This window comes from Pipistrellus kuhlii, unplaced genomic scaffold (assembly GCF_014108245.1).
Source record: "Pipistrellus kuhlii isolate mPipKuh1 unplaced genomic scaffold, mPipKuh1.p scaffold_m20_p_8, whole genome shotgun sequence".
Taxonomy (NCBI): Eukaryota; Metazoa; Chordata; class Mammalia; order Chiroptera; family Vespertilionidae; genus Pipistrellus; species Pipistrellus kuhlii.
The window spans coordinates 27,643,106-27,670,597 of record NW_023425584.1 but is presented as its reverse complement, the minus strand read 5'-3'; the positions used below and the strand labels follow the sequence as shown (position 1 = coordinate 27,670,597).

Here is a 27,492-nt window from a genome sequence, read left to right as displayed (position 1 = left end):
TCTAGCTCCAAAGGGGTGCCGCCTCCCCAGGAGGCTATGGATTGAAGGCCAAGGTACACAGCATTAGCAGGATGTCTGGCACAAATAAGTACATAATCAGTGAATGATGACAGAGGCTACTGCTAGTATCATCACAGCAACAAATGATTTTACCAGCCACAAAAGATGGGGCACTTTGGGTCTGAAAACTTGGGCTTCGGCATTGTTGCTGTGTCCCACCATGTTTGCACTGCCCCGGGGCCCTTGGTGCCTTCCTCTCCTGGGTGCTCCTCAGAACAAGCTTCTCCCCTCACCTCAAGGCTGAGTGACAGGATTAAACAGACTCTGGAGTGGCTCCCTCCTTGTGTAGCCATTGCTACCTGAGGCAAGTTGGTTAACCTCTCCGCATTTCATATCTTCATCTGTAAAAAGATAATAGTAACTCAGTAGACTGTGATGGGAACTAAATGCATCGATAATAAGTAAAGCACTTGGAAAAATGCCTGACACATAGTAAGTGCTCAATAAATTTAGCTATTATTATTTCATGTGTTGATATCTTATAAGCCAACGTAGTTAATAGTTGTATATTTTAATAAAATATATTTGTATATTTAATAATATTTGTATATTTAATAATAAAACATAAAACTTATAAAAACTTCTAGGTATAACAAACTTTTAAAAATCATTGCTGATCGCTGAATCTCTGTTTCCTCCTCCCTGTGCCTGAGACCAGCACACCCAACTCACAATGATCAGCGGGCGGTCGCCCACACCACCAAGCACCTACTGGAGGGAGGGGCCTCGCTGGGCCTGATTAAAGGTCTTTGTGGGTCTGGCCCTGCACTTGGGCCAGAGAACTGAGACCAAAGGAACCCAGACCCTATCCAGGAGATCTTAAAGAGAAAACACTTTTAATCTGAAGCCATGTAGGAATTAATCCATCTTTTCCACGTCTGAGACACAGAAGAGGCTGGATTACAGAAATGAAATACAAGACAGAGAAAGGTTCTCACAGTTCAGCTTTTATTAAAATGGAAGTAACAAAGTGTGGGAAACTAGAACATGATTCCTGTTAAAATGATACACCCAAGGAACTGTTTCTTCGGAGAGCACTGTAACTGATCGAGCATGTGATGAGTGTTGGTTTACAACATAGACAGTCCCTGCTGTCCGAGCAGAAACCACCAGACAAGGGTCTTTCCTATGCAATGTATTGGACGGGTCAGTGGTTAAGTCTGCCTGCCTATGGACAATCACAGACAGAGTGCCCACACAGACATACACATTCAGTGTCTTGAGTTTCCTTTCAAAGAAAGTATTTTACACATCATATACAAATTAAGTCCAATGAGGGTCCTTTATTGCCACTGAAAGGGGGGCGGGATAATTTTAAATTCATAACCAAAGGCAAGAACATAGCACAGGAGCGATTTGTTTCTCCAAACGCCACAGTCCCGTGTGCTCCTGCCGTGGCTGATCCATGTGAGTCCCGTGACGAGCTGCACAGGCTGCGAGGTGTGATCCTCCGTCCCCGATGCTGGCAGAGCTGCCAGCTCCCCTGATGGTCAGTAGGTGCCCAGCACAGCTGGGCATGAGGGCTTAGAACTCTGAATAGTGCAAACACTTAAAGAAAATACATTCCAACCTCCTTGCTTCTCTCGGCAAACACTTGAAAACTCCAGCTTGCTGGAATGAGTTTGCTCAGCTTCCCAACTTGACCCAACAAGGTGCAAATGGGGAACATGGAGGCAATTCAAATGGCACCTATCCCAATAGTAATAAAAAATAAAGTATTTTTAATGAGGCTAATGGCAGATAAATACACAAAAGAGACCTAGAGTATAGACACAGCCCAAGAAACAAGTACTTTTGTAAGTGTAATGTGAGCAGCCAGGAAGCACATGCTTGGCACATTCTTCCTGGGGTCATGAGAGTGACCCTCTGTAAGTTCACAGGCAACAGGCTTCCAAAGGGGCATCACCTGGCTGCAAAGGCCTTCAGCTGCTGGAAGCTTCAGAAGACTGAGGAGACAGAAGAGATGAGGATGGGTCTACTGGACCTAGGACTCTCCTGGGAGCAGGTCCTGGGGGGCAGGCTTTTTTCTGAGCTTCACTAAGCCACAGTGACCAGGCTGTGCCAACCAGCCTCACCACTGCAGGAAGCAAACTCCAAAAGAGCAGACGCAGGTGGATGAGTGCTGAGGAGGCTTAACATTAGTCCCAAGGGTTTCAGGAAACACCGGTGGTGACTGTGTTTTCTATCTGGAGCCAGAGAACAGAGACCAAAGGAACCCAGATCCTATCCAGGAGATCTTAAAAAGAAAACACTTTTCATCTGAAGACATATGAGAATTAATCTTCTGAAAATCCATTTGGGAACATGAGAAATGTAGGGAAGATAGCTATAGGCATGGACTAAGAGTGACTGACGGACAGACCAAAACATTTCATTATCATGGACAACAAAAAGCAATTCAAATATCCTGAAAAATTATCTTATAAAAATACCTACATTAAGTTTTTGCCTGAAAGCTATAGCTTTGATTTTATAAAAAGGCAGTCTCTGAAAGGATCTGGCTCAGGAATATACGAACATCACACAACAAATATCAAAAGTAAGACAGCTCAAAAAGCATTTTAAGGGATGTTGCAACTGGTGTGCCATGAAACAAAATTGAGTGTTCTTATTGCATAGAGAAAATGAGGTCACTTTCATTTGCATAATACTGCAACTTTTAGGTGGAGAGATGCCTTTGGGTATGTATGAGAAATTACTTTGGAATTCAGAGTCTGGCTTCTGTGTAGTCCAAATCAATATCCAAGTGGCATCTAAGCTGCTTCTTACCTTGGGCCACAATTCTATTTCATGACTGTGATGGGATTTCAGACACATCACCGGCAAAAAGCTGCATTCACAAGTAGTTGTGGCCACCTGCATGGGGGTTGGGGGGTTCGTCTACCACGTGACCAGCATGGACTTGAAAATAAGTATGCTTGTCCACAGTGGAGAGAGAATAGTACCTGGTGACAAAGAGGCATCTAGTTTTTATGGCATCTGTGGGCAGTTAGAGCAGTTTGGCTTTTTAGTGATGACATACCAGTGTCCCAGTCCCAGGGAGAAAGGGCACAAGGAGAAAATGAACGTGGCCTGAGCAGCACCACCAGTAGGGGGCGGTGCTTCCTTGGAGGAGAGGCATGAGGGGGAACCAATAGCAAAAGCCCAAAAGCAAGAAAGATGGCTAGCTTTCAGGGAAGGGACCCGCTGGGAAGACGACATACAAACAGCAGTCTCTCCCACACAAGCGTGGAAGTCCAGCTGCTATGTGGAGGGGAGGGGATGGGATCTGAAACCAGCTGTGGGAACAGCACACATCAGACCCAATCTCACCCTCATCCCCAACACACACACACACACACACACACACACACACACACACACACCAAAACTAAGTCCAAAACCTCCCGCAGAGAGGGAGGAAGAGCATTTGGAACAAAAAGCTCATTCCATCAGCTTCCAACCCAGAGCAGCAGGGCTCTAAAACTAGCCGTCTCCGTGTCTCCGTGTCTCCGTGTCTCCGTGTCCCCGTGTCTCCGTGTCTCCGTGTCTCCGTGTCTCTGTGTCTCCGTGCTGGTGAGAGCAGAGCACCAACTGGAAGTGTGCCCCGACTCCCCTGAAGGCATTTCTCACGGTCCCACCAAAGCTGGTATTCTGGCCTCTTCCCAAATCTAGAAATTCTGGGTGCCTTGGTCCTCTCCAGATCTCTCATTGAAATGACATCTGCTCAACATGAAAGTTTCATCTTCAAGAGAATCCAGTTTTTAGTGCACAATATACTGTAAATACACAAAGTGGCCAACTAGCCGGGGAAGATCCCGGGTTTCCAACTGTGAGCATGAGGGGAAGGGAATGCTGGTCTCCTACAGCATCCACTTGGAAGGAGCCCAGATGAATCACAAGTCCAGTGTCAGGCTCATAAGCCCCTCGGCTCCCTCTGCGGGGACCCTGACATCATGGAAGGTTAAACCCCGGACACAAGACCTCCCCTCCTTATGCCAGAAATCCCAATGTTAGCAACTTGCTAATTTAGGAACAGCATAGCTTTAAGGTTATTTTTAATGCAAATGACTCTGTGCACCCTCAAATACCTCCCTGCAGACTCTTGAAATGGTCTTTAATAACTTTTGCCTGTGAACTAGCAAAATTCTCTTTAGCTCCTCTCTTAAAATGCAGTTCCCCCGGAGAGAGAGCACACATCCAGAGCCTGCCGTCTCCTTCTCCACAGGGGAAGTAAGGAGGAGGGGAGTGTTCTGAGGGCTGGAGAGAGGGTACAGAGCACAAGGACAGGAAGACAAGGACCTGAAACAGACTTGACCACCATCATGAAGTGCCAACGAGAAGCCCAGCTGGTATATTCCTTCCATCCATGACGTCTGAAGCACATGCGACCCCATCCGATGCAGGACAAACCAGGCTGTGGGTGGGAGGTAGGGTGACCTCTTACTTATCCTCCATATCAGAACACTTTCGATGGTAAAAAGGATTTTGGGAAGAATTACTTCTGGATAATAAATATAATGGGGACTTGCATATCCTGGAGAAATCCAGAAGTAGGCTTCTCTCTGAGACCTTTGTGGCCAGAAGCCTTTCCACTTTGGTGTTTTTGTTTTTGTTTTTCATGTATTTTTTCCTAGTGTGTTACTTGGGGCTCCTCTGAAGAGCTAGCTGAAGAGACACAAACTTCCCAAACCTGGGATTCATGACATCAAAAACCAGTGGTCCAAAGACAGCAGCTCTTGTGTGTTTCCTGCAGAAGAGACCAAGGAAGAGCCCGTTTGCTCCTAGCTCTAGCACAGAGAGGTCACGGTGCAGTCTGAAAATGCTCATCTCTTCAGAGCCAGAGTCAAGCCAGCATGTGGGCATCAGAGCACTGCCTCCCTTGCCAGTCATTTCTTGACATCCCTGTCCAACTGGACATCCTGGAGGCAGAGGCAGCCATAGTCTAAGGCGCCCACAGGAAGAGAGTTTCTGAGATTTGATTTTTAGCACAGCGGAAGGATCAGTAGTACAGAAATCCAGTAGCCTGTCACACCCCGACCCCAACTTAGTGAGATATCCTGTTCTAAACACACACACACACACAACACTCTCTCTCTGAGGCGCGCACACACAACACACACACACACACACACACACACACACACACACATTCTCATACACACGTTCTCCCTGTAGCCCAGAGCCATCAGAACCCATGGCTCGGGCAGAGACCAAACACCCTCAGAGGTGCAGGAGGTGGGGCCCGAGTCTTCACTCCAGACTCCACTCTGCCAAGTCAGAGGAGGACGGTTCTCACTCCGCTGCAGGCTCTCCCCGCGAGTGTGATCCAGCTGACGTGACCCCTCTCTTTTGAGTCCCAGGCAGCACCCCTCCCTTACCCCACGTCCTGGAAGTGGGAGGTAGGGGTCACAAGGGCTTGTGAATCACAGCAACACCTAAGATAAAAGGGGGAGAACATTATCATCTCAGTCTCTCCAGAGTCCATGAATGTAAGACATCCTAAACTGCAGCAAGGGAAAACTAAATTGCAATCCTACCTCTGCCACCGGGTCAAGCTACACTGTCACCTCCTGACCTCTTTAGACTCCATTCCAATATTATTCAGTGTCATCTAACTGAATGCCCTTCCCCCAGTGCTAAGTTCTATCCTTGGATAAACACTCCAGAATGCCCATATGTGGTGCAGTTTTAGCCAAGTTGAACCACACTCTCAAGAGCAAACTTTGTAAATCTGTGTATGACCCTGCACCCCTCTGCAATGGATGAAGCCACATAGCAGATACTGTGTAGGTTGGTTCAGCCAACATCCCCCAAGTTTCTGTCCTCTATACAGAGACCAGCAATTAGGAGTCCAGCTTCCCAGACTCTCTTTCAGCTGGAAGGGCCATGTGACCCAGTCCTGGCCAACAACATTGTGAATGCAAGTCTGCCCGTGCTACCACCTTGGCTTTGTCCCTTGTCCTGCTTCAATTGCTCACCCAAGGCCCAAGGCTGCAGCAGAAGCTACTAATGAAGCTGGCAGGACAGAAAAGAGGAAGTCCTGGCTCTTCAATCACAGTTTGAACCTCCAGACCTGCCCTTAACTTCTTTCTTCCCCGAGACAAACATAATCCTTTCATACTTCTACAGGTATCTGTAAACTTTTCTGATACTTGCAGCTGAACAAAGCCCTAACTTACGTGTAGGGTCTACAGAAATGATGGTACCTGGATCCTTATTTTAATATATTCCCATGACTATAAAACCTCCTGGTTGAAGGTGAAATTAATAGAGCATTGCTAAAATAATAATAATAATAATAAGAAGAAGAAGAAGAAGAAGAAGAAGAAGAAGAAGAAAAGAAAAAGAAACCGAATAACCCAATGGTGAGATTCTGCTAAGAAATCCATTTCATGGTCATTTCTAGACAAAGGTACAGTCATAAAAGCTTTGCTGTATCAGAACCAGAGTCTTCAGACCCGATATGCTGCCTGACCTTGAGGACATCTCGCTGTACCCCATTCTCAATTCTCATTCACAAGGTAGCTTTTTTTTTAAGCATGTTCCTGTATTGTTTTTTAAATATAAACTTTCTCTTTTTATTATACAAGTAAAGTATTCCCATTATGGAAAATTTGGAAAGTACAGACAAATACAACGTAAAAGAACTTGAGTCCCTTCTTACAAAGAGAATCACCATTACCTTTTTGGAATATTTCCTGGCTTCTCATATAATCACAATAATTTTCTGAGTGGTTTCCATGTGCTAAGCACTTTCCAACTATAATCACATTTCGTTCTCACAACAGCCCTAAGAGGCTTGGTATAATTTTGTTCTCATTTTACAAATGAGGAAACAGAGGTTCAGCCAGATTGATTACCTTGCCCAGAGTCCCAGGGCAAGGTAATTCTAAGCGCTCACACCTGAGCTTTCCCCTCTGGTTAAGGCATGCATGGAGCCAAGGAGTGTCCCTTGCGGGCCCCACTACCTCCTGCTGGAAAATGCCCTGCCTGTCCCACTGTGACTTCAAGAAGAAAATGACACCCTGGTTTTAATAATTAACCCTGGGAAGAGAATCACTCTAGAACAAAAATACCTCTAAAATCTCTTGTACTGAGTAGAGAAAAATCCTAAATGAGTGAATGAAAGTAAAGTAAGTTCACTGCAATTAAAGCCCTATGTTGACAAGCATGTTAGAGGTGAGCCTGACACACCCAATCTTCCTTTGCCCTGAAATCCAAACAAGAAGGAGTGAATGAATGAACTTTCTAACAGAGAAAGGAAATGGGAATAACACCAGCATCGTCCTTAAGTGGACTAAATAAGATAAGGGTCCTCCAATACTTAGGATTATGCTTGGCACATTGTATGTGCTCAATAAGCACATGTTAGCTCTAATTATTCCAGTTTCTGGAGAACCAGATACAAGGCACTGGGCTACATGATGGAAACATGTTTGCTTGTCTATCTATTGACCCCTGACCTCAGCAACGCCAACTCTGATCCTGCCCCTGCACCAAACCCATCACACACTCCCCAGGAATAACTTCATGTATTCTTTCCCCCAGTGTTTTGCCTGGAATGCTTTTTTCCCCCAACTCGGAGCTGGGGTCGTACAAGGGGCATGGTTTGAAAGTCAGATCTGGTTTGAATTCTGACTTTGCCATTTTTTAGCTGCATGGTCTTGAGCAGGTTACTCACGCCCTCTAAATCTATTTCATCATGTAACATTTGGCCAGAGGGCTGTTGAAAACATCTACACTGCACTAACACACTGCCCGGGGGCAGAGGGAGGAGAGGAGGCACCGGCAAAGGGCAGCTTCCTGCGTGACTGATCTGCCCTCAAAGTTCAATCAGCTCCATCTCCTCAGCAGTTCTTCCCTGACTGACAGCTCTCACCTGCCGGGTCCTAACACCTGTATAGAGCATTCCACTTGGAATTTATGTGTGCATCAACTTGTGTGTCCTGTTTTGTGTAGGCAGATCTTAACTTCCAATTTCTGGAAAGCAAGAACTGCATCTTATTCCACCTAGAAGACCAGCACAAAACAAACCAGGAATGGCAATAACATTCCAAAGCCTCCTCTGATGACTTCGATCAATCGGAAGAGGCTCCCTACAGCCTATGTTAAGACTTCTGCGCAGCCGTGTGAGATTCAGTGCCCGCCCAATCATGGCAGGTACTGGCCCAGGAGGCTGCCATAGACCAGTGTTTCCCAACCTTCTCTCATGATGAGAATCACCTGGTGGAGTTGTTAAAACACAGATTCCCAGATCCCAACTAAGAAGAGCTAAACTAGAATTTTTGGGAACATATAGGTAAAATTGCATACCTAACTTAGTGCTCTGTATATAAAATCTGTCTTAGAGCACTAGTTAAGTATACAATTTTACCTATATGTTCCCAAAAATTCTAGTTTAGCACTTCTTAGTTGGGATCCGGGAATCTGTGGTTTAACAACTCCACCAGGTGATTCTCATCATGAGAGAAGGTTGGGAAACACTGCCATAGACACACTGTCTCATGGGCCCTGACCGCCTCTGCTGGGCCTAGGGATAAGTTTAGTTACAGATACAAAGGGGGGCAAAAAGAAAGAAAAAGGAAAGACTTGGGAACTTACATTCAGGTTTGCTGGGGAAACAAGTGCTAATTGTGGGCATCTGTAATGAGCACAGAATGAAGGCGTGGCCATCCCTGGAAGAGGCTCTCAGTTCTAAGTCAGCAAGCTTACCCCCTGGCCCCCTGAACCCCTGCGTGGGGTGGGGCACACCGACCTGCGTAGCTCCGCCCTGTGCTCATGTTGGTTGGCAGCAGCGTCCATTTGTCAGTGGCGGGATTGTAGTACTCCACCGAAGCCAGGTTGCAGGATCCGTCATCCCCTCCAACCACATACAGGAGCCCGTTCACCGCACAGACCCCTGGGGGTCGAACAGAAGCCATGGGAAATGAGACAGCAGGAGCACAAGGGATCGCAATGCGCACGCGACAAATCTGGATTGCCCTGGAGGCTCTTTCTCCCCTTCGTGACAGCAAAAAAGAGAGCTGGCAAAAGCACATACTGAAAGCAGCCACTGGCTCTGCGATCCCCTTTCTACCAGGTCACTTCTCTGACTGGGGAGCTTTCAGACTACATGGTCTTGCAATCGTTCCCTGTCCCCGACTCTATAAACAGGTAGAGCGTTAAGGGGACAGGCCTGTCTTCCGGAGTGTTGCCCACCGGTGCACCCACCTCCCATGCCCAGCCTGAGCTGCAGGGTGACAACTCGGGGAATTTCATGCACCCCACTCCTGCGATTCTTGGAAGCTTCTCCCTGAGACACCCTATTAGACTCGCACCGTGTGGAGCTCAGTATGGTGTCTCGGATCCCTTCACATGACTGGGTCCGAGTCCACACACGGCTCCCAGGGAGGTGGCGCTTCACTCACCCTCATCTCACAGGGAGCTAGTTTGGGGGCAGGGTGTCATGAGCGGGAATTCAAGTAAGACAAAATAATCCTTGCTCATCCAGTCTTTAAAAAGCCATAGTCTAATATACTGTGTGTTTTTAAAATTAGAATAAGAGATTGATGATGCTCAAAAAATAGTAACTATCTGTATTGGTGAAGATCCTCTAAAATACTGCACCCACTTCCCGGGTGGTGTCGAAAGCACATGTGCCCCTTCTGACTCAAAAATGCACTTCTGGTGCAAACTCGATCACTAACTCTGCATGATGTTGCAGAAGTGAAGGGAACCAAGTTTGCTAAAGTAATTGTGGTGATAGAAATGTTTTAGCCCCAGAAGCTACTGAAGTGGTTCATTCTATCCTAGTACAGTGTAAAAAAAAAAAAAAATGCACTTCTGGCCTTTTATTCTAAAAAATAATTTCATATGTATGCATTGGTTAACTAGAAGGACAATTTATAATAACCAAAGCATTACTTATAGAAAGGGTGGAAATAATCTAAAATGTCCTCTAGTGAATTCGTTAAATTATTATATGGGCATTTAAGTAATTTCATGTCAATATATTTATAAGATAGTCATAAAAGATTATAAAGTGAATTTAAAAGATTGGTTATCAAACACTATTAGAGTGATTCAATTTCTGTCATAAAAAATAGAAATGTCTATATGTGAATGTGTGTACATATATGTGTTTCCATCTAAATTAACCCTCAGGCTGCAGATACACTAGCTGTCTTGCAAGTTCTGTAATTCCTCACTCAGGTGGCTTAAAGCAGTGTTTCCCAACCTTCTCTCATGATGAGAATCACCTGGTGGAGTTGTTAAAACACAGATTCCTGAATCCCAACTAAGAAGTGCTAAACTAGAATTTTTGAGAACATATAGGTAAAATTGCATACCTAACTTAGTGCTCTGTATATAAAATCTGTCTTAGAGCACTAGTTAAGTATACAATTTTACCTATAGGTTCCCAAAAATTCTAGTTTAGCACTTCTTAGTTGGGATTCAGGAATCTGTGTTTTAACAACTCCACCAGGTGATTCTCATCATGAGAGAAGGTTGGGAAACACTGGCTTAAAGGACAAGTTACATCACAGCAGGCTTAGACCATGAGCAAATTAATGAACTCTGTTTACAGTTTCAACAAGTCAGCTACAAATGGGTTTAACCAACAGGTGATTTGAATTAAAGGAAATAAACCTGCCTGGAAGTCACCTGTCTGTCTTTCTGAGCCGAGAAGCTGGGGTAAGCCAACCTTCACAGAGTCAGGAGGCTTAAAGCAGACATGCCCACGCAGGCCACGGCCCAAAGGGCAAAGTTCTAACAACAGTTTAATGGCGGTATTAGGCTCCAGGAAGAAAAACCCAAACACTCGAAGGAAAGTCATTTCTGTACGAAAGGGAAAGGGTAGGGAAGGGACAGGAAATAGGAAGAAGGGAGTATGGGAAGTGGTTCTCTTGGAGAATGAATCATAAATCCGCTCACAGGTACCCCTGAAAGGAAACTGACTGGTTTCAGGCGGGAAGTGGGAGGTTCTCAGAGCCACGTCCTGGCAAAGAAAATACAAAACCAAGTGCTGCTGTCCAGTCATGTCCTCGTAGCATCGATGGCACCCAGAGGGCTCTTCCGCTGTCCATCTCTGTGCGCTGAAAGTCAGCACCTTTCACTGAGAGGAAGGCACCCTCTGTCCCTCAGTGGGGACCCTGTGGCTAGCTTTTGGGGTTCCAAGCTCTCCCTCCAGTAGCCCAGAGCCTACCAGCAAGTGGACACTCCCTGTTCATGAGACAGCTCAGCCCCAGTATGGGAGCCTTAGAGCCAGGGTTTGCGGAGAAAAGACCCACACCCCCGAGGGAGGCAGAGAGAGCGGCCGTGTTACCTGCATTGCGCCGGCACATGTTCATGTCGGCCACCTGCTTCCAGGTGTTTGTTCCGGGATCATAAACCTCAACGCTCTTCCTCACCAAGGGCCCGTCGTGCCCTCCCGTGGCATACAGCTGTCCGCTGAGGACCCCGACCCCTGAAAGGCAGAGCACAGTGTCCCCCCTCAGGCTGGCGGCAGGAGGCCTGGTTTCTGGTCCTGACAGCTACCACCAGCAGGTGACATGGGAGTGCTGGTTTGTCCCCTGGTCCCTCCGTGTCCTCATCTGGGAAACAAATGCAATACCCTGCCGCCTCGTATGGTTGTCAGCCTTTAAACATCGAAATAAAAAGCAAATACGACCCCACTTCTACTTAAAAAAACAAAAATATATTTTATATGTGCATATACATAATATGCGTATGCAGGTGTAAATAAATGGAGGTTCATATAAAAAAAGGGCGGGGGGAGAGGGACTGAAAGAACTCCACAACATTAAAAGTGGCTATTTCTGAGTGGTAGAACTGTATTTCTTCTCCTCTCTCCTAGTTTTCCTTCACTGTGGTATTACTTTCATTACTCAGCCTCTTAGCCGTTGGACAGAAAGAGTTAAAGATGGAAACAGTCACACAGCAGGAGTGCTGAGGTCATTACTGCAGATCTCCAAGCCAGTCTGCAAGCAGAAGCCCTTCTCCACTCCTTACCGCCCACCCCCCACCCCTTCCCTCCAGCCCCGTTCTCCTCTAGATGGCAGAGAAGGGCAGCGAATCACTCACAGTGACAGGCCTCAGCTGAGGGCTAGAATTGCATTCTTCACAAGTTTTAATATAACCGTTAAAAATCCTTTAAGACAGCCCTGGCCAGTTTGGGTCAGTGGCTAGAGCAGTGGCCGGCAGACTGAAGGGTTCTGGGTTCAATTCCGGTCAAGAACATGTACCTTGGTTGCAGGATTAACTCTCCTTCCGCCTCACCCCCCCACCTGCCCCCCACGTGCGGGCACATGATCACGTGGGCGAGGCAACCAATCCATGTGTCTCTCTCACATGGATGTTTCCGAATCTCCTCCTCCTTCCACGCCCTAAAAAACAGTGGGGGCGGAGGAATCCTCAGGTGCGGATTATCAAAACATAACAAAAATCTTTTTAAAAAGTCAAGAAAATCAAAGCCAGAGAGGAGGAGGGTGGCGCAGTAGTCTAGGAAGAACGACCTGGTGGCTGGGACACCTGGTCCTGGCCAGGTCTCTAACGTCCCCTTCCTGGATGGGGATCCCATTGTAAGGGGGTTGGACTAGATCATGGCTAGTGCAGTGGTCAGCAAACTGCAGCTCGTGAGCCACATGTGGCTCTTCGGCCCCTTGAGTTTTTAGCAAAGGCCAGCTTAGGAGTACCCTAACTGGTAACAAGATACCTACCTATATGGTTTAAGTTTAAAAAATTTGGCTCTCAAAAGAAATCTCAATCGTTGTACTATTGATATTTGACTCTGTCGACTAATGAGTTTGCCGACCACTGGGCTAGTGCCCCACAGACTCCGGCCGACAAGCTGCACTGAACCAGCGGGCTGCAGGCTTCCCTCCCGGAGACCCTGGCCGGGAGTCAGTACCTCACGTGATGGGGAGTGCAGCCAGGTTTTAGACGCACAGACCCAGGTCTTTCACGTGTTTCCCTGTGCCCAAAGGCAGGTTTTTAACAAATATTGTTTGAGTGACAGAATACTTAAAATTTCCTTCAGCAATTATGCTGGTTGGCTAGTGGCTCCTTGCAGTTGCCCTAACTTAACAGCAGATGGTAGTGTTGTATCAGCAATGACTAATCTAATGGGCTTAGGACAGGGATTTTTCAATTGGTGTACAGCAATAATTGGAAAACGCGCATTATTTGACTAGAGGCACTGACTTCTTTCCCCTTAGATTGTGAAATAAAAAATGACAAGAGCCAACACAACAATAGCCATCTAGTGTGAATGAATCAAAATTATACTTTTTTTTTGTTTTTTGTTGCGGATTAGCAAAAAACATATTTTTTGGTGTGCCATAGAATCTTAGTGATTAGTTTGTGTGTGGTGAGATGAAACGGTGGAAACTGGCTCAGGATAATAAAATTCAGTATCCCAAAGCTGCCTCACCTTCCCCTCCACACGCCAGGACCAAAATGGCCTTTTTCCCACAGCCGTCTGCTGGCAGTCGCCCATGCCCGCTAAGGGAGCAGGCAGCCTCCCAGGCTCGGGGCACCACTGCCCTTTTGCCACCGCCTCCGCAAACATTCACTCAGAGGCTTCCTGGACCTACAGCCACGGGAGCTCCTGGCACCACAGAGGGCCTCAGGCGGCCAGAGGCCAGGGCCTCCGGGTCCTCGGCCACCAAAGACTACCCACACCCACACGGGGGGTTCCCAACGCCTAAATCACGGTCCCTGCTTCCCCAGAACAGCAGCGTTGTAACCGTCCAGGACTCCCAACCAGGCGAGAGGCAGGAGCGGCGAGTGATCGCCACTCAGCAACAGCCCTGAGCAGCCCGGCAGGCGAGCAGCGAGGCCTCCAAGGCAGCTCTGTGCACAGCTGAGCCTGCATCCTCAGGCAGGGCTGTGTCCTCGGCTCCACACGGGGCGGCCCTTCTTCACTTCCTGCTCAGGACGTTTCTAAAAGCAACCACACGTTTCAGTGGGTGCTGCTCACTCCTGCTGAGCTGTCCCCTACTTCCTTGGGCTTAAACACTTGCTCTCACCCTCAAGTCTCTTAGAGGATTTTTTAGGAAGTACAAAAAAGACTCCAAAATTACTAAAAGAGCTCTATGAGGCAGAAGAACCATGGGACTGGTGAACTGATGTGGCCCCAAGGGAACATCCATTGCAGCCCACTCATTTCCCATCTCAGGAACCGGAGGCCAGAAGAGAAGAGGACCCGGCCGGAGGTCCGCAGCCAGCAGGAGCAGACCGGGCAGACCCAGCCAGGCCTGCTGACTCCCATCGTTTGCTGCATGTTTGGGAAGTGCCAGCCGTGGGGATCAGCAGAGAAAAGCTCCCTGAAAATTGCGCGTCAACCATAGCGCGTCCCGAGGGGAATCGCACAGCTTCTCTCTGCTAACCAGCAAACAAATATTAACGTAGCATCGTTTTTAAAGAATGCTGAGGAAGTGGTCATATGTTTAATACTATAAAATGGGATCACAAATCAATCTTCATAAATTCAAAAAAGAGAAAGGCTTAGCATTGTGGGGGAAATGCCCACTCATTGCTTCTATTCCCAGAAGTCACACCACCTTCCCACCAGGCCCAGGTTGGTCATCGGTCCCCATTCCCCACAGGAACTGGGACAGAAATCCAGTGCCCATGCCCCAGGCCTCTCAAGTCCTCTCCTTGGAGCCTCTAAGCACATGTGTCAAACACAAGGCCCGCGGGCCAAATCCGTCCCGCCAGGCCTTGCAATGTGGCCCGCACCGCGCTGTCATCACTGCACTCCACTGCGTTTCCATCACAATGACAGTTTATGACTGTTCAGTAAACCATTCGGCCCGCGATTTAGGCTGGATTTTAGATTTTGGCCCCTTCTCTGATTGAGTTCGACACCCCTACGAGTCTAAGGTGATGAGGTAGACAAAACAGGAAGAAGGAAACGTTGTTCCACTTCCCGAAAAATCCTGAAGGGCCACGCAGCTCCTGGTCTTCCCGCAGGAAGTGAAAGTGGGAAGCCCTTCTCTTCCCACGTGGGGGAGGCGTGAAGCAGGGAAAGCGAGCAGGGGCGACCCAAGTTTATCTCCAAGTATGAACTCTCACAGGTTGTTTTTCAATCCTCGAGACAGACACTAGACAGGCAAGCTTTAGCTTTTCCACTGAAGACAGGATAGTGCTTGTCCTACTACTTTGTAAGATTGGGATGCTAATAATTTGGAGGTCAAAAAGACTCACTTTGAAGTAAGATAGGTCTGAGTGGGAATCCTGACTCCGCCAGTTCCCAAGGATATATAACCTTGAGCAAATTACTCAGTCCCCGGCTGGCTTACGTTTTTAATCCGTTAAGTGAAATTAATATTGTGTCTCCCTCATAGGACTGTGGTGTGGATTAAATAAATTGAGTCATAGAAAGTCATTAGGACAGAGCCTGGCACATACCAAGCCCTACTTTCAGGAGAGGCAGGCATCCCAACAGAAATGGGATGGAGGGATGATGATGAAGAGAATACTGTCTCATCTATTTTCTAGCAAAGTGATCCCCAGGGAAAGGTTAACGGGGGTTATGTACACTGAAAGGAAGGAAGAGGGGGGTTAACAGATGGGATGCTAAGCTGCTGGTCTCCAGACCCACCTGTGAGCAGATCAGTCAGAGCCTGCGCCCTGAGGGCCCCCCCCCCCCCCGTACCTGCACCGCTGCGGCGGGTGCTCATGTCCGCCACGTACGCCCACTCGTTGGTCGCCGGGTTGTACTGCTCCACGGTGCTCAGGCACTGGCGGGAAGCCCCGTCGTAACCGCCAACAGCATAGAGCTTTCCTGGAACAGACAGAGTAGCTGAGGATGGTGCCCGGGACACTGGCATGAAACCAACTCCACCTTTAACCCACTGGGCACCCTCATCTGCATCAGAGCTCAGGCCCCCTTCCCTCCCCAGCCAGGATAAGCCTCCTTCACACACTTCTCAAGACTTCAACTTCTTCCTGTGTACTGAGCTCCTCACAGCTCAGAGGTGTGTATGGCTCAGCACTGCCGGGGCCCGGCATATTCTTACTGGTGAACCATGCCAGGTGTTCTCCAGAATGAGGTACTGAGAGGTAGAAAACAAGAGGGCCCCAGCTACAGGCAGGCAGGCTGGTTCTCTGGCTAAATGCTCACACTGGCAGACAGAACAAATACGGGGAAATATTCTCTGGTAAGAACCCAAACTCTGACTTAGCCATGGTTTGTGCTCTGTCCGCAACTCTCACGGGTGGAGCATGTGAGTGGAGGGCTCGGTGTGCATGCTGGGCTGACGTGGCTGGAGTGAGTCTGCACACTCCCTTGTGATCTCTGAGCCCTGAAGCAAAATCACTGACTTGTAAAATAAAAATACCACAAGCTGTTAGCTAAGAGCATCATTTCTGCCTGAGATGGGGATGAGGTTGGGAAAAGGACATTATTTGACTTCTCCCAGAGCAGGGGTTGAAACATTTTGGGCTAAACATGTAGTCTTAGAATAAAGTAGGAGGGTCTCGCGTGTGTGTGTGTGTGTGTGTGTGTGTGTGTGTGCGCGATTGGGAATCCTGGCTTACCCAGAATCCTAGTTTACCCGTAGACCCCAAACCTAAGGGGGACCATGGAGTTATAACAAAGATCTTAAACACTATAGACTAAATAACCACCACCAGATGAAAATCTACTTAACAGAGTTACTTAAAATATTTTTGTCAACTTGTGCTTCCTTAATAGAGAAATACCAAGAGCACAACTACTGTAGTGTGTGAAAATCTGCCGTTATTTTATGCTAGAAAAAGATTCTCAGGCTCAAAACGATGCTCGAGCATCAGGACTCTTGCCATATCAGGATTCTACCACCAACTGCCCTGCAGGGGCTTAAATCTGTTCAATTGTTTTTTTCTTCTGTCCTTGGGCCTGGTGTTGTTTTCTACCCCACAGTCCTTCCAACTGGCCCTTCTATAAAAAGGAGCACCTCCTCCCCAGTTCTGCCCGAGAGAGAAAACTGACTCAGCAGCTCCTCCGGGTCCAGGCCACGCTCTCAGTGTGTGCTGGCTCGGACACAACCACCTGCTCACCCAGCTGCCCGCCGCTCGTCAAAGCCTAATGTCAGGGAGGAGAAAGGCCTTGGGTGTGAGGGAGACGAGAAGCTCTGGAGGGCAACCCCAGGTGAGAGGCAGGAGTGGCCCAGGTGATCTCCTAGAAACCTATTTCTCCAAAACGCGTGACCTCCGCTCCTTGGAGCTTTTGCCTAATCTCTGAGCCTCACTGTCCCTTTTCCTAAGTAGGAATTCTTCTAAGCAGCCAGTAGCAAATGATCCTGATCTCCACTCTTTGTTTTCTTCTGGTGTCATTCAGCCTGTATAGCCGTGGTCAGGGGATGATGAGAGGGAGGAGCCACGTGGAAACTATGTGGAGAACTGCATCGACAAGGCCACCGTGAAGCCGAGTCCACTACAGATCCTCCCTTTAAGGACTCTGCTGCCCAGGATCAGTCACAGCCAAAAGAGCTTCTGACTCAGGATGGACAAGGTGAACAAATGCCCACAGGCATGAGACAAGACAGCCTTCTCCCACATAAGACAACGTGCTCCCGAAAGCCCCTGTCAAAGGGAGTATTTGGAATGACAGCCATGGAGGTGCCTCCTGTAATCCCCATCAACCATTCCGACCCTGTGTCAGCTGGAAAATACCCTCTCAAAGTTCTCCTTGAACCCATTAACAGGGATATGCTATTTAAACCCCTACTTGATTGTTTGGTACTCCTGGCTAAGGAACGAGGGGTGAAATGGGAAGGTGGCTAGACAAAGCACTTATTTTGGCAGACAAATCAATTTCTGTTCCACTAGGAGGATGAGATTGCAAGAAATAATTTATCTTTGCAGAGGATAAAATACTTGCGCTCACTAAGATGGCCTGTCCAGGTCTTAGAATAATATGAAAATTTAAACTACACAATACTGTACAGGGTGAGAAATGCAATGAGAAAAGAGAATCCTTCTATTGATGTCTAATTCACTGCACATTACACTCTGCACAGAGCACTCTGTGGTCTTGTGTGTGCCTGTGAGAGAGAGAGAAAATGCACATATCTGAATGCCCAGGGAGCATATCTGAATGCTCAATCCACCTCGGGACAGCTAGTAAAACAGTGTTGTCCTGCAAAGTATAACGTTTTAGCCCAAATAATATGCTATGCTTTAATTCACACAGATTTGTAAAAACCCCATTGCATTTTCTAATGGTCTGAAGGAGTAGCACAGTGGAAAGAGCTCTGGGTTAAGAAGTTAGACCTGAGTTCAAGGACCCACTGTGCTATTTGCTTACAAGAAGCAAATCACTCACCCCCACTCTGGGACTCGGTTGGCCAGAATGGAAGAAATCTAAATCTTACCTATCTCCTTCAGAAGAGTTTGGGAGGTAGGGGGGAGAGAGAGAGGAGGGCAGTAATTGGATGTGAAAGCCATTTACAAATTTCAATGTGCTGTCTAACTAAGCTCCATATCTGCCCACTCCCTCCCACACCACCCCACACACCTTTCCTGACTGGAGCAGGAGTCTACCACCAACCTGCCCTGCAGGGACTAATCAGGCCTGGGAAGAGGTGCCCACCACACTCAGGTTTTTAATGTTCACCCTGAGGACAAAATTAAAGAGTTAACTCTCACCCCCTCTACATATTGACTCTGGATCCCTGTCCCTTCCCACTTCCCAACATGTAGCAGCGCTATTAACAAGTGGCCAAAGTGATAAGTAGGCATTTCCCTTCTAGGCTCCTCCTAGTTTACTGACTTATTTGCTTGGGCCAGTAGCTTCACTTCTGAGTCTCCCTTTTCTCCTCTGTTAAAATAGGACTCTAGTACCTGACTCAAAGCAGTAGTGAAAGGAACAGAGAACCAGGAGAAGGCCCAGGCCGGGCCGGGCCAGGCCATACCCACTGCTGCTCCTTACCCTCCACGACACCCACACCCACACTGCTCCGCCGTGTATTCATTGGGGCCACGAAGAACCACTCGTTGGTCTTGTAGCTGTAGGCTTCCACCGATGCTAAGCCTGGGGGATGAGAGATTTGTGAGATTTCCATGGTACCAAGCCTCACCCTGCTGTGCTGGGAAACTGAGGTGGGGAAGAGTGCAGACCTGAGTGTATGGCTCAGCACTGCCTCAGCCCACATGGCACCTGCCCAAAACACATCTGCAAGGGCAGGGGTTACAACTGTACTGCTTTGCAAACATAAATTGTTAAATCTACAGAATGGAATAAATACCAGAGGCTGCTTCACTGAACACCTACCAATTACAACACTCCTATTCCCTTCTACCTTAGAGGCTGAAAAGCTGAACACTTGCCTTCCCAGACTCCCTTGCAACTAGGGGTAACCAAATCAATATGACCTACCCAGAAGTCTGATGGGGATTTCTGAAATAGCCCTCCTGCTTTTTTGTGCCTGGAACACACACATATTGGCTGTAATGGCCGTCTTGTGATCATGAGGATAAGGCCAGGAGACTCTTACAGAACTTGGCACCAATATTGTTGAGCAACTGGATCAAGTCAGTAACTGCCAATCTCTAGACTTCTTGTTTCATGAGGAAAACAAAATCTCACAGCATTGATGGAACTCGAGAGCATTATGCTAAGTGAAATAAGTCAGTCACAAAAAGAACAATGTCACATGATCTCACTCATTTATGGAATATAATGAACAACCTAAACTGATGGACAAAAACAGATCCAGAGACAGAGAATCATGGATCAGACTGTCTAATCTCAGAGAGAAGGTAGGGGAGGGTCGGGGTAAGGGGAAGAGATTAACCAAAGGACTTGTATGCATGCATATAAGCCTAACCAATGGACACAGACAACAGGGGGTAACGTCATGAGTGGGGGGATAAAGGGGAGTGGTGGGGGAATAAGGTCACATAATATAATACCTTAATCAATAAAGAAAAATTTTTTTAAATCTCTCATTTTTTTAAAGCCACAGTTTACTCAGTTTTTCTAATTACAACCAAAAGAAAATCCTAAAAGAATTCTAAAAAACACACACACACACAATGTCCTACACCCTTTTGTTCTCTTTATTCCCAGGTCCTGTTACTATGAGCACTACAAACCCTGAAGTTACATGAGTGAGGCTAAGAGAAGGCTGGTAAAGGTCACCAACTTGTAAAGACACACATGAAAATTTAGAGAAGTGACAAATATTGTTTTCAAATCCTGGGGCCAAAAGATAACATTTTATTTTAATAGAGGTATTGTCTGCAAAGACTTTACCTGGAGACATGAGGAGAAATGAGATAATTTCTCCAAGTCCATGTCTGATTCTAACTTTGAAGCTAGATGACAACGAGGAACAAGGGAACATTCCTGCAGAGGCATAACTCGCAGAGATTCAGTGGGGCTTCAGGCTGTGTCCTGAGCTAGGTCTCTTGCTATGGGTGAACCTTAGCTCCCTCATCCGTCCAACACTGGGTTCAGACTACAGTGCCGATTCGCCTTCTAGGTAAGCACACTCTCTTTCTAAGTCTCATCTTCTGAATAAATGGTTCCCAGCTACTGGAAAGGAGAATGGGCCCTCTTCTGCCTACAGGGTCCATCCTGGAGCCCTAGAAATGACAGCACATGGCAGTTACATGTTCTTTACATATTCCAAACCTGAATCTGGCACCCAAGCTGGGAGAAAGGATGGGTATGTTCTTAGGGAAGTAAATATGGATGGACAGAAGGGTTGGCCCAAGAACTGGCTGAGCAAACCAGGGTTGTGGAGGGTGTGTCTCAGGCTGGGGCAGGTGGGGACCATGTCCAGGACCTACCAGTACTGCCATCAAAGCCCCCCACGGCGTAGAGCAGGTCATTGAGCACGGCTGCCCCCAGTGTGCTCCGGCGTTCCTGCATGCTGGCAATGGACGTCCACTGGTCCTTCACACCGTCATACACATCCACTGTCCGCACACGCAGCGAGCCGTTAAACCCGCCCACAGCATACACGTGGCCAGCCATGAACACCACACCTGAGGCACGGGAAACCAAGACACACTGAGATCGTCTCAGGCGTGTGAATAACTCGCCACAGAAGATGATCTCCACCCTTAGACATTTGGAAGTCATTATGGAATTCATTGGATTTTTTTTTTTCATTTTTGCTTTTCTAATTTTGTTTAATTCAAGCAAATACTTGAATTTTAGCTGAAGTCCCTAAACACGTTAAGAACTGACCCCAGAAGGGATAGCTAGAAACTGGGCAGGCGGGAAGGAAAAGAGAGTCTGTCACGCACAGATGGTTGGGGAAATGGGAGCAGAGCAGGCCTCGGGCACGGGGCAGAGGCCCGCAGCGGAGGCCGCTGGGCACGGAGGCGGGGCTGCTCACCTGCTCTGCACCTCCTGGACGGAAGCTCGGCAATCTGGTCCCATCGGTCCTCCTCGAAGTCATAGCACTCCACGCTGCGGATCGCCTTCGGCGCCTGGCCACCGACCACAATCATGACCTCCGGAGAGACAGGTGAACATTAGCTGGGTCTCCCCAACATCGGACTCAAGGGTGATCAGTCCCTGGTGCTTTCACGTGCTAAGTGCCCAGGGTCCATGGGTAACCTGAGATGCCAGTTTACAGAGCCACATATAGGAAGATGCCGCCTCTAATCACCAACAGGCATGACTATTCAAAAAAGCCTAATGAGTGTCTTCCCACAGAAACACAACCATAAGGTCCGTGTTTCCCAGATGCCACTGGCAGGGCTATCTATATTCAGAGTACTAAATCTTATATTAAAACCAAATATTCTAAAATATATATATCAAAATGTGAGTATATTTTAGAATAGAGTGCAGAATTCGGGTGCATTTTTAAGACAACGTGGTTTTTACAATATTTCTGAATGCATACACTACAGGGAGTACTTATTCATTGCAGTATGGAAAATATTTGTGAAACACTGCTTTGTGGTGGTTAGCACAAAAATGTATGTAACTGATGATGATCTGAAAATCAGTGCTAACAGTACCATTGCAAAGAAAGGTGGTAGCTACCACTGCCAGCCATTGTACGAAATATGTTGTCATTCCCTTGTCACAACTCTGTGAGGTAGATATTATCAACTGCATTGACAGGTGAGAAAAGTAAAGCTCAGAGAACTACATTGCCCAAGGTCACAGAGCTAAGAGTGGCAGAACAGGGACTAAAAGTCAAGTCTACCTGACACAGAGGTGAGGCCAGCCCCATCCCTCTCCTGCTCTACAGACAGGGTCCATGCAAAGATAGCTCACCACATCCATGTTTTTCAAACTGCAGGTCATGGTTCAACAGTGGGCCATGGGATCAATTTAGTGGATTGCAACAAGCATACTTTTAATAAACAGCACATAAAATATAATAAGGGTATTATTGCACAAAATATTTGTCCTGGTTATACACACATATGTGTCTTGGAGAGCAATTCAAGCATATTTCTTAGTGTAGAGCAGGGGTGGGGAACCTTTTCTCTGCCAAGGGCCATTTGGATATTTGTAACATCATTTCCGGGTCATTCAAAATTATCAACTTAACAATTAGCCTGCTGTATTTGGTCAAACATTTCATTAACTCACCCCCAATGTCTTGGTAGGGCCACACCAAATTATTTCTCTGGCCTTATACAGCTCTTGGGCCAGAGGATCCCCACCCCTTGTGTAAGGTATAATATAAATAAATAAATAAACAAATAAATAAATAAAGTAAATGCCATTCTTCTGGCCACAGTAATAGAACTGCAGTACTTAACTGTGGTATCCCTGTTGTGACTTTCGTTACATGTTATTAATAAGAAAAATTAAGGTATCAAAGTTAATAATATGTTAAATATTTTAATAAATTTGTGCAAATTCATGGCTGTCTTCATAATGACATCACTCTCACTCACAAAATACTTTCTTTTAAAAAAACAAAACAAAACAAAACCATTTTTTGTTGATTTTACAGAAGAGTAAGAGAGATAAAAACATCAATTGACTGCCTCCTGCACGCCCCTTACTGGGGATCGAGCCCACAATCCAGGCAGGTACCCTGATCTTAACAAACCAATAACCTACTGGTTCATGGGTCGATGTTAATCACTGAGCCACACCAGCTGGGCTCCAAGACACTTTCATAAGAGGAGAAAATGGGGTGGAAGTCATAAGCAACTAATCAATATAAGTCATAGAATTTTCTCATTACCTATAGCATGTCTTATTTATTCCAGTGGTTCTTAAACTTCATGGCCCATAAGAATCACCTTGAGGGTTTGTTAAAACACAAATCGTTGGGTCCTGCCAGTTTCTAACTCAGTAGGTCTGGAGTAAGACGGAGAGTCTGCATTTCTAACAAGATCCAGTTGATGCTGCTGCTGTTCCAAGATTCATACTTTGATAACCATTGTTTTAACCCATAAACCACAGGGATTTCCTGGTGACGTGCCAGTAACAATTTTTGCCATTATGAATTATTGTAGTGCTCTTTACTTCTTCCACAATTTATTTTTGGGGAGAGAAGTATCACCAAAATCTGTGTGAGTTCACAGAAGTAGGATGCATCCCTCAGGTGAACAGTATCCGCGATATGAGGAGGCAGACAAACACTGCTCAAAATATCAAGCCTGTTTCCCCCAAGATTCCAGATTCAGGCTCACCCACTGCCTGTGTAGTCCATCACTGGTCATCAGAGTTAGTCCACAGATGTCTGGGGCCAAATGGATGACCGATGTCCAACAACTCGGAATTTAGTTCTGACTTCTGGAACATCCCAAAGGAACCCAGAACACAGTTCAGGCTTAGATCTGCAGCTGCTTCTGGAAATAAACATTCTCCACGTGACTTTCCTTCGTGCCTAGGCACAAAGGGCCCATGCTCTCTTTCAAGAGCAGCCCTTTCTCAGAGGGAAGCTGAATTCAACACTGCTTCCCACCTGCCATTATTCTCTTAGAAAGGCATGCATGAACAGTTTAAGGGGGTGTTAATGGACAAAGCCTCTCCACAAACTTCAGACAATACCCAAACCATCCAGGGCCAAATGACTTGCCCTGCATTCATAAACATACCTAGAACTTGCATTGTCCTTCTAGATTTGAGTTGATAAAGCTAACATGAAGTCAAATTATTGCAAAGATTTTCTTTGAAATCTAATTTGGGGAGTTCAGTGAGAATCAGACCAGTGTTAAGATCTTTCCCCCCAGTGACCTCAGGCACCCACACACTCATATGTGCGGTTTCCACTCTTTGAAATATTCCTCTTCCCTTCTGATCCCTCTGCTTCCACACACTTCTTCTGGGTCTCAGTTTACAAGTCACTTCTTCCAAAATGGTCTCTCTGACTTCCAAATCTGAGTTTATGTCCCTTCTTTGAGATCACACATGCCCTGTGCTCTTCCATTAAAACTGCCCATCATTGGCTGAAGCCGGTTTGGCTCAGTGGTAGAGCGTCGGTCTGCGGACTGAAAGGTCCCAGGTTCGATTCCGGTCAAGGGCATGTACATTGGTTTCGGGCACATCCCCAGTAGGGGGTGTGCAAGAGGCAGCTAGCCGATATTTCTCTCTCATCAACGTTTCTAGCTATCTCTCTCCCTTCCTCTCTGTTAAAAAAATCAACAAAATATATTTTAAAAACAAAAACAAAAAAAACCCCTGCCCATCATTGTACTTGAACTGTCTGGCGACCTTGTCTCCCTCCTAGAAGTGAGTCCTGCCAGGACAGGAAATTTATCACCTCAGTCACCAAGATAATCCTAGGGTCTTATGGTGCTATGTCAAAGCAAGAACTCAAATATTTATTTAGAATAGAGAATGAATGAATGAATAGCAAATAGCACATGCAAAGAGTTTAATGGAAGACATACACAGTTAAAGGGGGAAAATACACAGGCCAGAAAGTCATTTTCTTGGGTTAAGACATATTAGGCACCTAATTACAATTTTGGGGATGCTGAGGAAAAACAAATAAAAAGAGAAAGAGCTTTTTCCATCTTTTGACTCAATTATCAGAAGAAATGTTTCATTCTTTGTACAAGCTGTAAATTAAAAAGGCAAAGCTTTCAGGAAAGTTGACCATCCCCAGAAACCACTTTCCCCCCAGGGGTACACCAGGTGGTACATTCACATTGAAGAAAATCCAGCATCCATCTCTGAGAGTTTTCATAGTACAGAGAAACAGAATTATAGAAAATACAATGTGCCAATCAAACATGAGTAGAAAGACAAAAATAATACAGGACAAGGTTTTCAAAATAAACTTGCCTTTGAGCTCATAAAACCACTGGTGAGAGAAGACTTTTAATATCCAAAACTTGTGCAATGATTTGGAAAGAGTAATTATGGGGTTTTGTGGAATAGGCTATCAGTTTCTGAAAATGTGGAGGTAGCCCAAAGCAGAGAGAAGTATCTTTCTGCTTGTCTCTTAAAAAATCCAGTTTCTATGGCAGCTCTTACAAAAAAAGCCATCATACAAGGAACACTACACTCATCATCATGTAATTGTGCACAATAAAAAGAAAAAATTTCCAGCCAAAACCGGTTTGGCTCAGTAGATAGTGCATTGGTCTGAGGCTGAAGGGTCCCAGGTTTGATTCCGATCAAGGGCATGTACCTTGGTTGCAGGCACATCCCCAGTAGGGGGTGTGCAGAAGGCAGCTGGTCGATGTTTCTCTCTCATAGATGTTTCTAGCTCTCTATCCCTCTCCCTTCCTCTCTGTAAAAAATAAATAAAATATTTTTTTTAAAGAAAAAATTTCCTGAATTTTTGAAATGTCTAAAATAATAATGAGTGATTGTTTCCATAGATACCTGATCTTAGCAACCAATTAGACAAAAAGGAGTACTCACCAAGATCTATACGCATTACATCTCTGAAACTATAAACCTCTAGTGATTTTTTTTAATATATATATTTTATTGATTTTTTACAGAGAGGAAGAGAGAGGAATAGAAAGCTAGAAACATCGATGAGAGAGAATCATTGATCAGCTGCCTCTTGCACATGCCCTAACCGGGATGTGCCAGCAACCAAAGTACATGCCCTTGACCGGAATCGAACCTGGGACCTTTTAGTCCGCAGGCCAACACTCTATCCACTGAGCCAAACCGGTTTCGGCAAACCTCTAATGATTTAAGACCATGAGATAGCAGGGCAAAAAGAGCCCTGAACCATTTTCTAATTGCAAACCCTCATTTTACATTTTCAGAAAATCTCAGTCCCAAGGAGTTCATAGACATGTTTGTTTCTTTCCCCAACACCCCTAAATCCCAATTTACTAAATATTTGTAATGCCTTTAATAGCAATTACTGATTCAAATCAGCCTATTCAATGATCCCTACTTTTAACATTTATCTTTCAAGGTAACCCTGAGTTAAGAACTACCAGTGGCCATATGGGAATCACAATAAACTAAAGAACCGGTTCCAGGCTAGTGATTATGATTTAATCATGCTCAAGAATTGCAATGCACTTGGGGGTCTCTCAGGGCACCCAGCCCCCCCCAATCCCCACCCCCCACTCCCCAACCCCCAGGTCTCAGCTGACACTGTGTTGAAGGCTGCAGAGGTTTTGGTGAATGGAGAGTTCTGATTGACAGAATATGGGTAAGCCGACTCATCTGTGCATTGGGAGGGTGGGGGGCGCAGTGGTTACTGGACAATTCCCAAGGAAAACAAGCTCATTTTAGGAAGTCAAATGGCCATTTACAATACTTTAGGGAGATTAGTGAGTGAGACCATGGAAAGACTACCTGATTCCTCAGGAAGGACATTTCACTCCCAGCATAACACGATGGTTTTTAAATAAATATAAAATGGTCCCTTTCACATGGATGATTCCGACTTTACCAGTAAGACTGTGGGAGTGAAGGCATGTTGGTCCTTCCTCGTGATATGACAGCGACTCTGTGTCTAAGAGCCATTAGTTATCAGAGACCAGTCAGGGAAAGGAGCACTAGGTAAAGAGTAGAGCTTTCCACCCCATTGTGGACCAAGACTCTAACCCTAATCCCACAGTCATTAAACACTCCACTAAAATGAGCATAACAACCTGGGCTCTGCACACTGTTTCATCAGACAAGAGTAGAATGGGTGTCCAAACTCTCTTCCATGACCGGTGAGCTGGGCAGAAGGCAGGCCCAGCCAGTCGGTCCCTCGGGCCAGGGCAGGAAATGAGACTCTCTCTTACCCTGGTGCGTGGGGCCGCAGGGCTAACACCAAAAATTCATCCGAAGGAGCATGTCGAGGTGGAGGCAGAAGACTTGTCCCAGCAGGTTCCTGAGCAACAGGTGCTCCAGGCAAGGACGGACAGCCAAGGTGCAGAGACAGTAGGGGAGAGAACCAGCAATAGGGGAGAACAAGACAGGGAAGAGCGGATGGGAAATGGCTTTGGAGTCAGACACATCTGGCGTCAAATATCAGCCCAGCAGCCCAATAGCTGTGTGACCACGGGCAAGGCATTACCCTTGCTGAGTCTCACTTTCATTACCTATAATATCAGGATAATAGAAAGTCTCTCCTG

At 46.4% G+C, this 27,492-nt stretch overlaps 1 protein-coding gene and 3 non-coding genes across 7 annotated transcripts in view; 3 read left to right on the top strand and 1 right to left on the bottom strand.

Annotated features, from left to right (window-relative positions):
- Window positions 1-987: 987 nt before the first annotated feature.
- The window catches only part of KLHL3 (kelch like family member 3), a 100,461-nt gene continuing 73,956 nt past the window's right edge, over window positions 988-27,492 (bottom strand). For 3 of the 4 annotated variants that reach the window (XM_045576343.1, XM_045576347.1, XM_045576344.1), the window contains 7 exons: window positions 21,360-21,477; window positions 20,806-21,003; window positions 18,941-19,042; window positions 15,683-15,811; window positions 11,348-11,488; window positions 8,798-8,941; window positions 988-5,477 (listed from right to left, as the gene is read on the bottom strand). In XM_045576343.1, coding sequence (XP_045432299.1) covers window positions 5,449-5,477; window positions 8,798-8,941; window positions 11,348-11,488; window positions 15,683-15,811; window positions 18,941-19,042; window positions 20,806-21,003; window positions 21,360-21,477 — 861 coding nt within the window. In that variant the 3' untranslated portion in view covers window positions 988-5,448. The remainder of the gene's footprint in view (window positions 5,478-8,797; window positions 8,942-11,347; window positions 11,489-15,682; window positions 15,812-18,940; window positions 19,043-20,805; window positions 21,004-21,359; window positions 21,478-27,492) is intronic. The other variant, XR_006740633.1, reaches the window with a different exon arrangement.
- LOC118711948 lies at window positions 8,163-8,294 on the top strand. Its single transcript, XR_004985897.1, has one exon. It is a non-coding gene; the product is annotated as a small nucleolar RNA SNORA5 (small nucleolar RNA).
- Window positions 8,471-8,600, top strand: LOC118711949. The gene has a single exon (XR_004985898.1). It is a non-coding gene; the product is annotated as a small nucleolar RNA SNORA5 (small nucleolar RNA).
- Window positions 9,709-9,841, top strand: LOC118711936. The gene has a single exon (XR_004985887.1). It is a non-coding gene; the product is annotated as a small nucleolar RNA SNORA66 (small nucleolar RNA).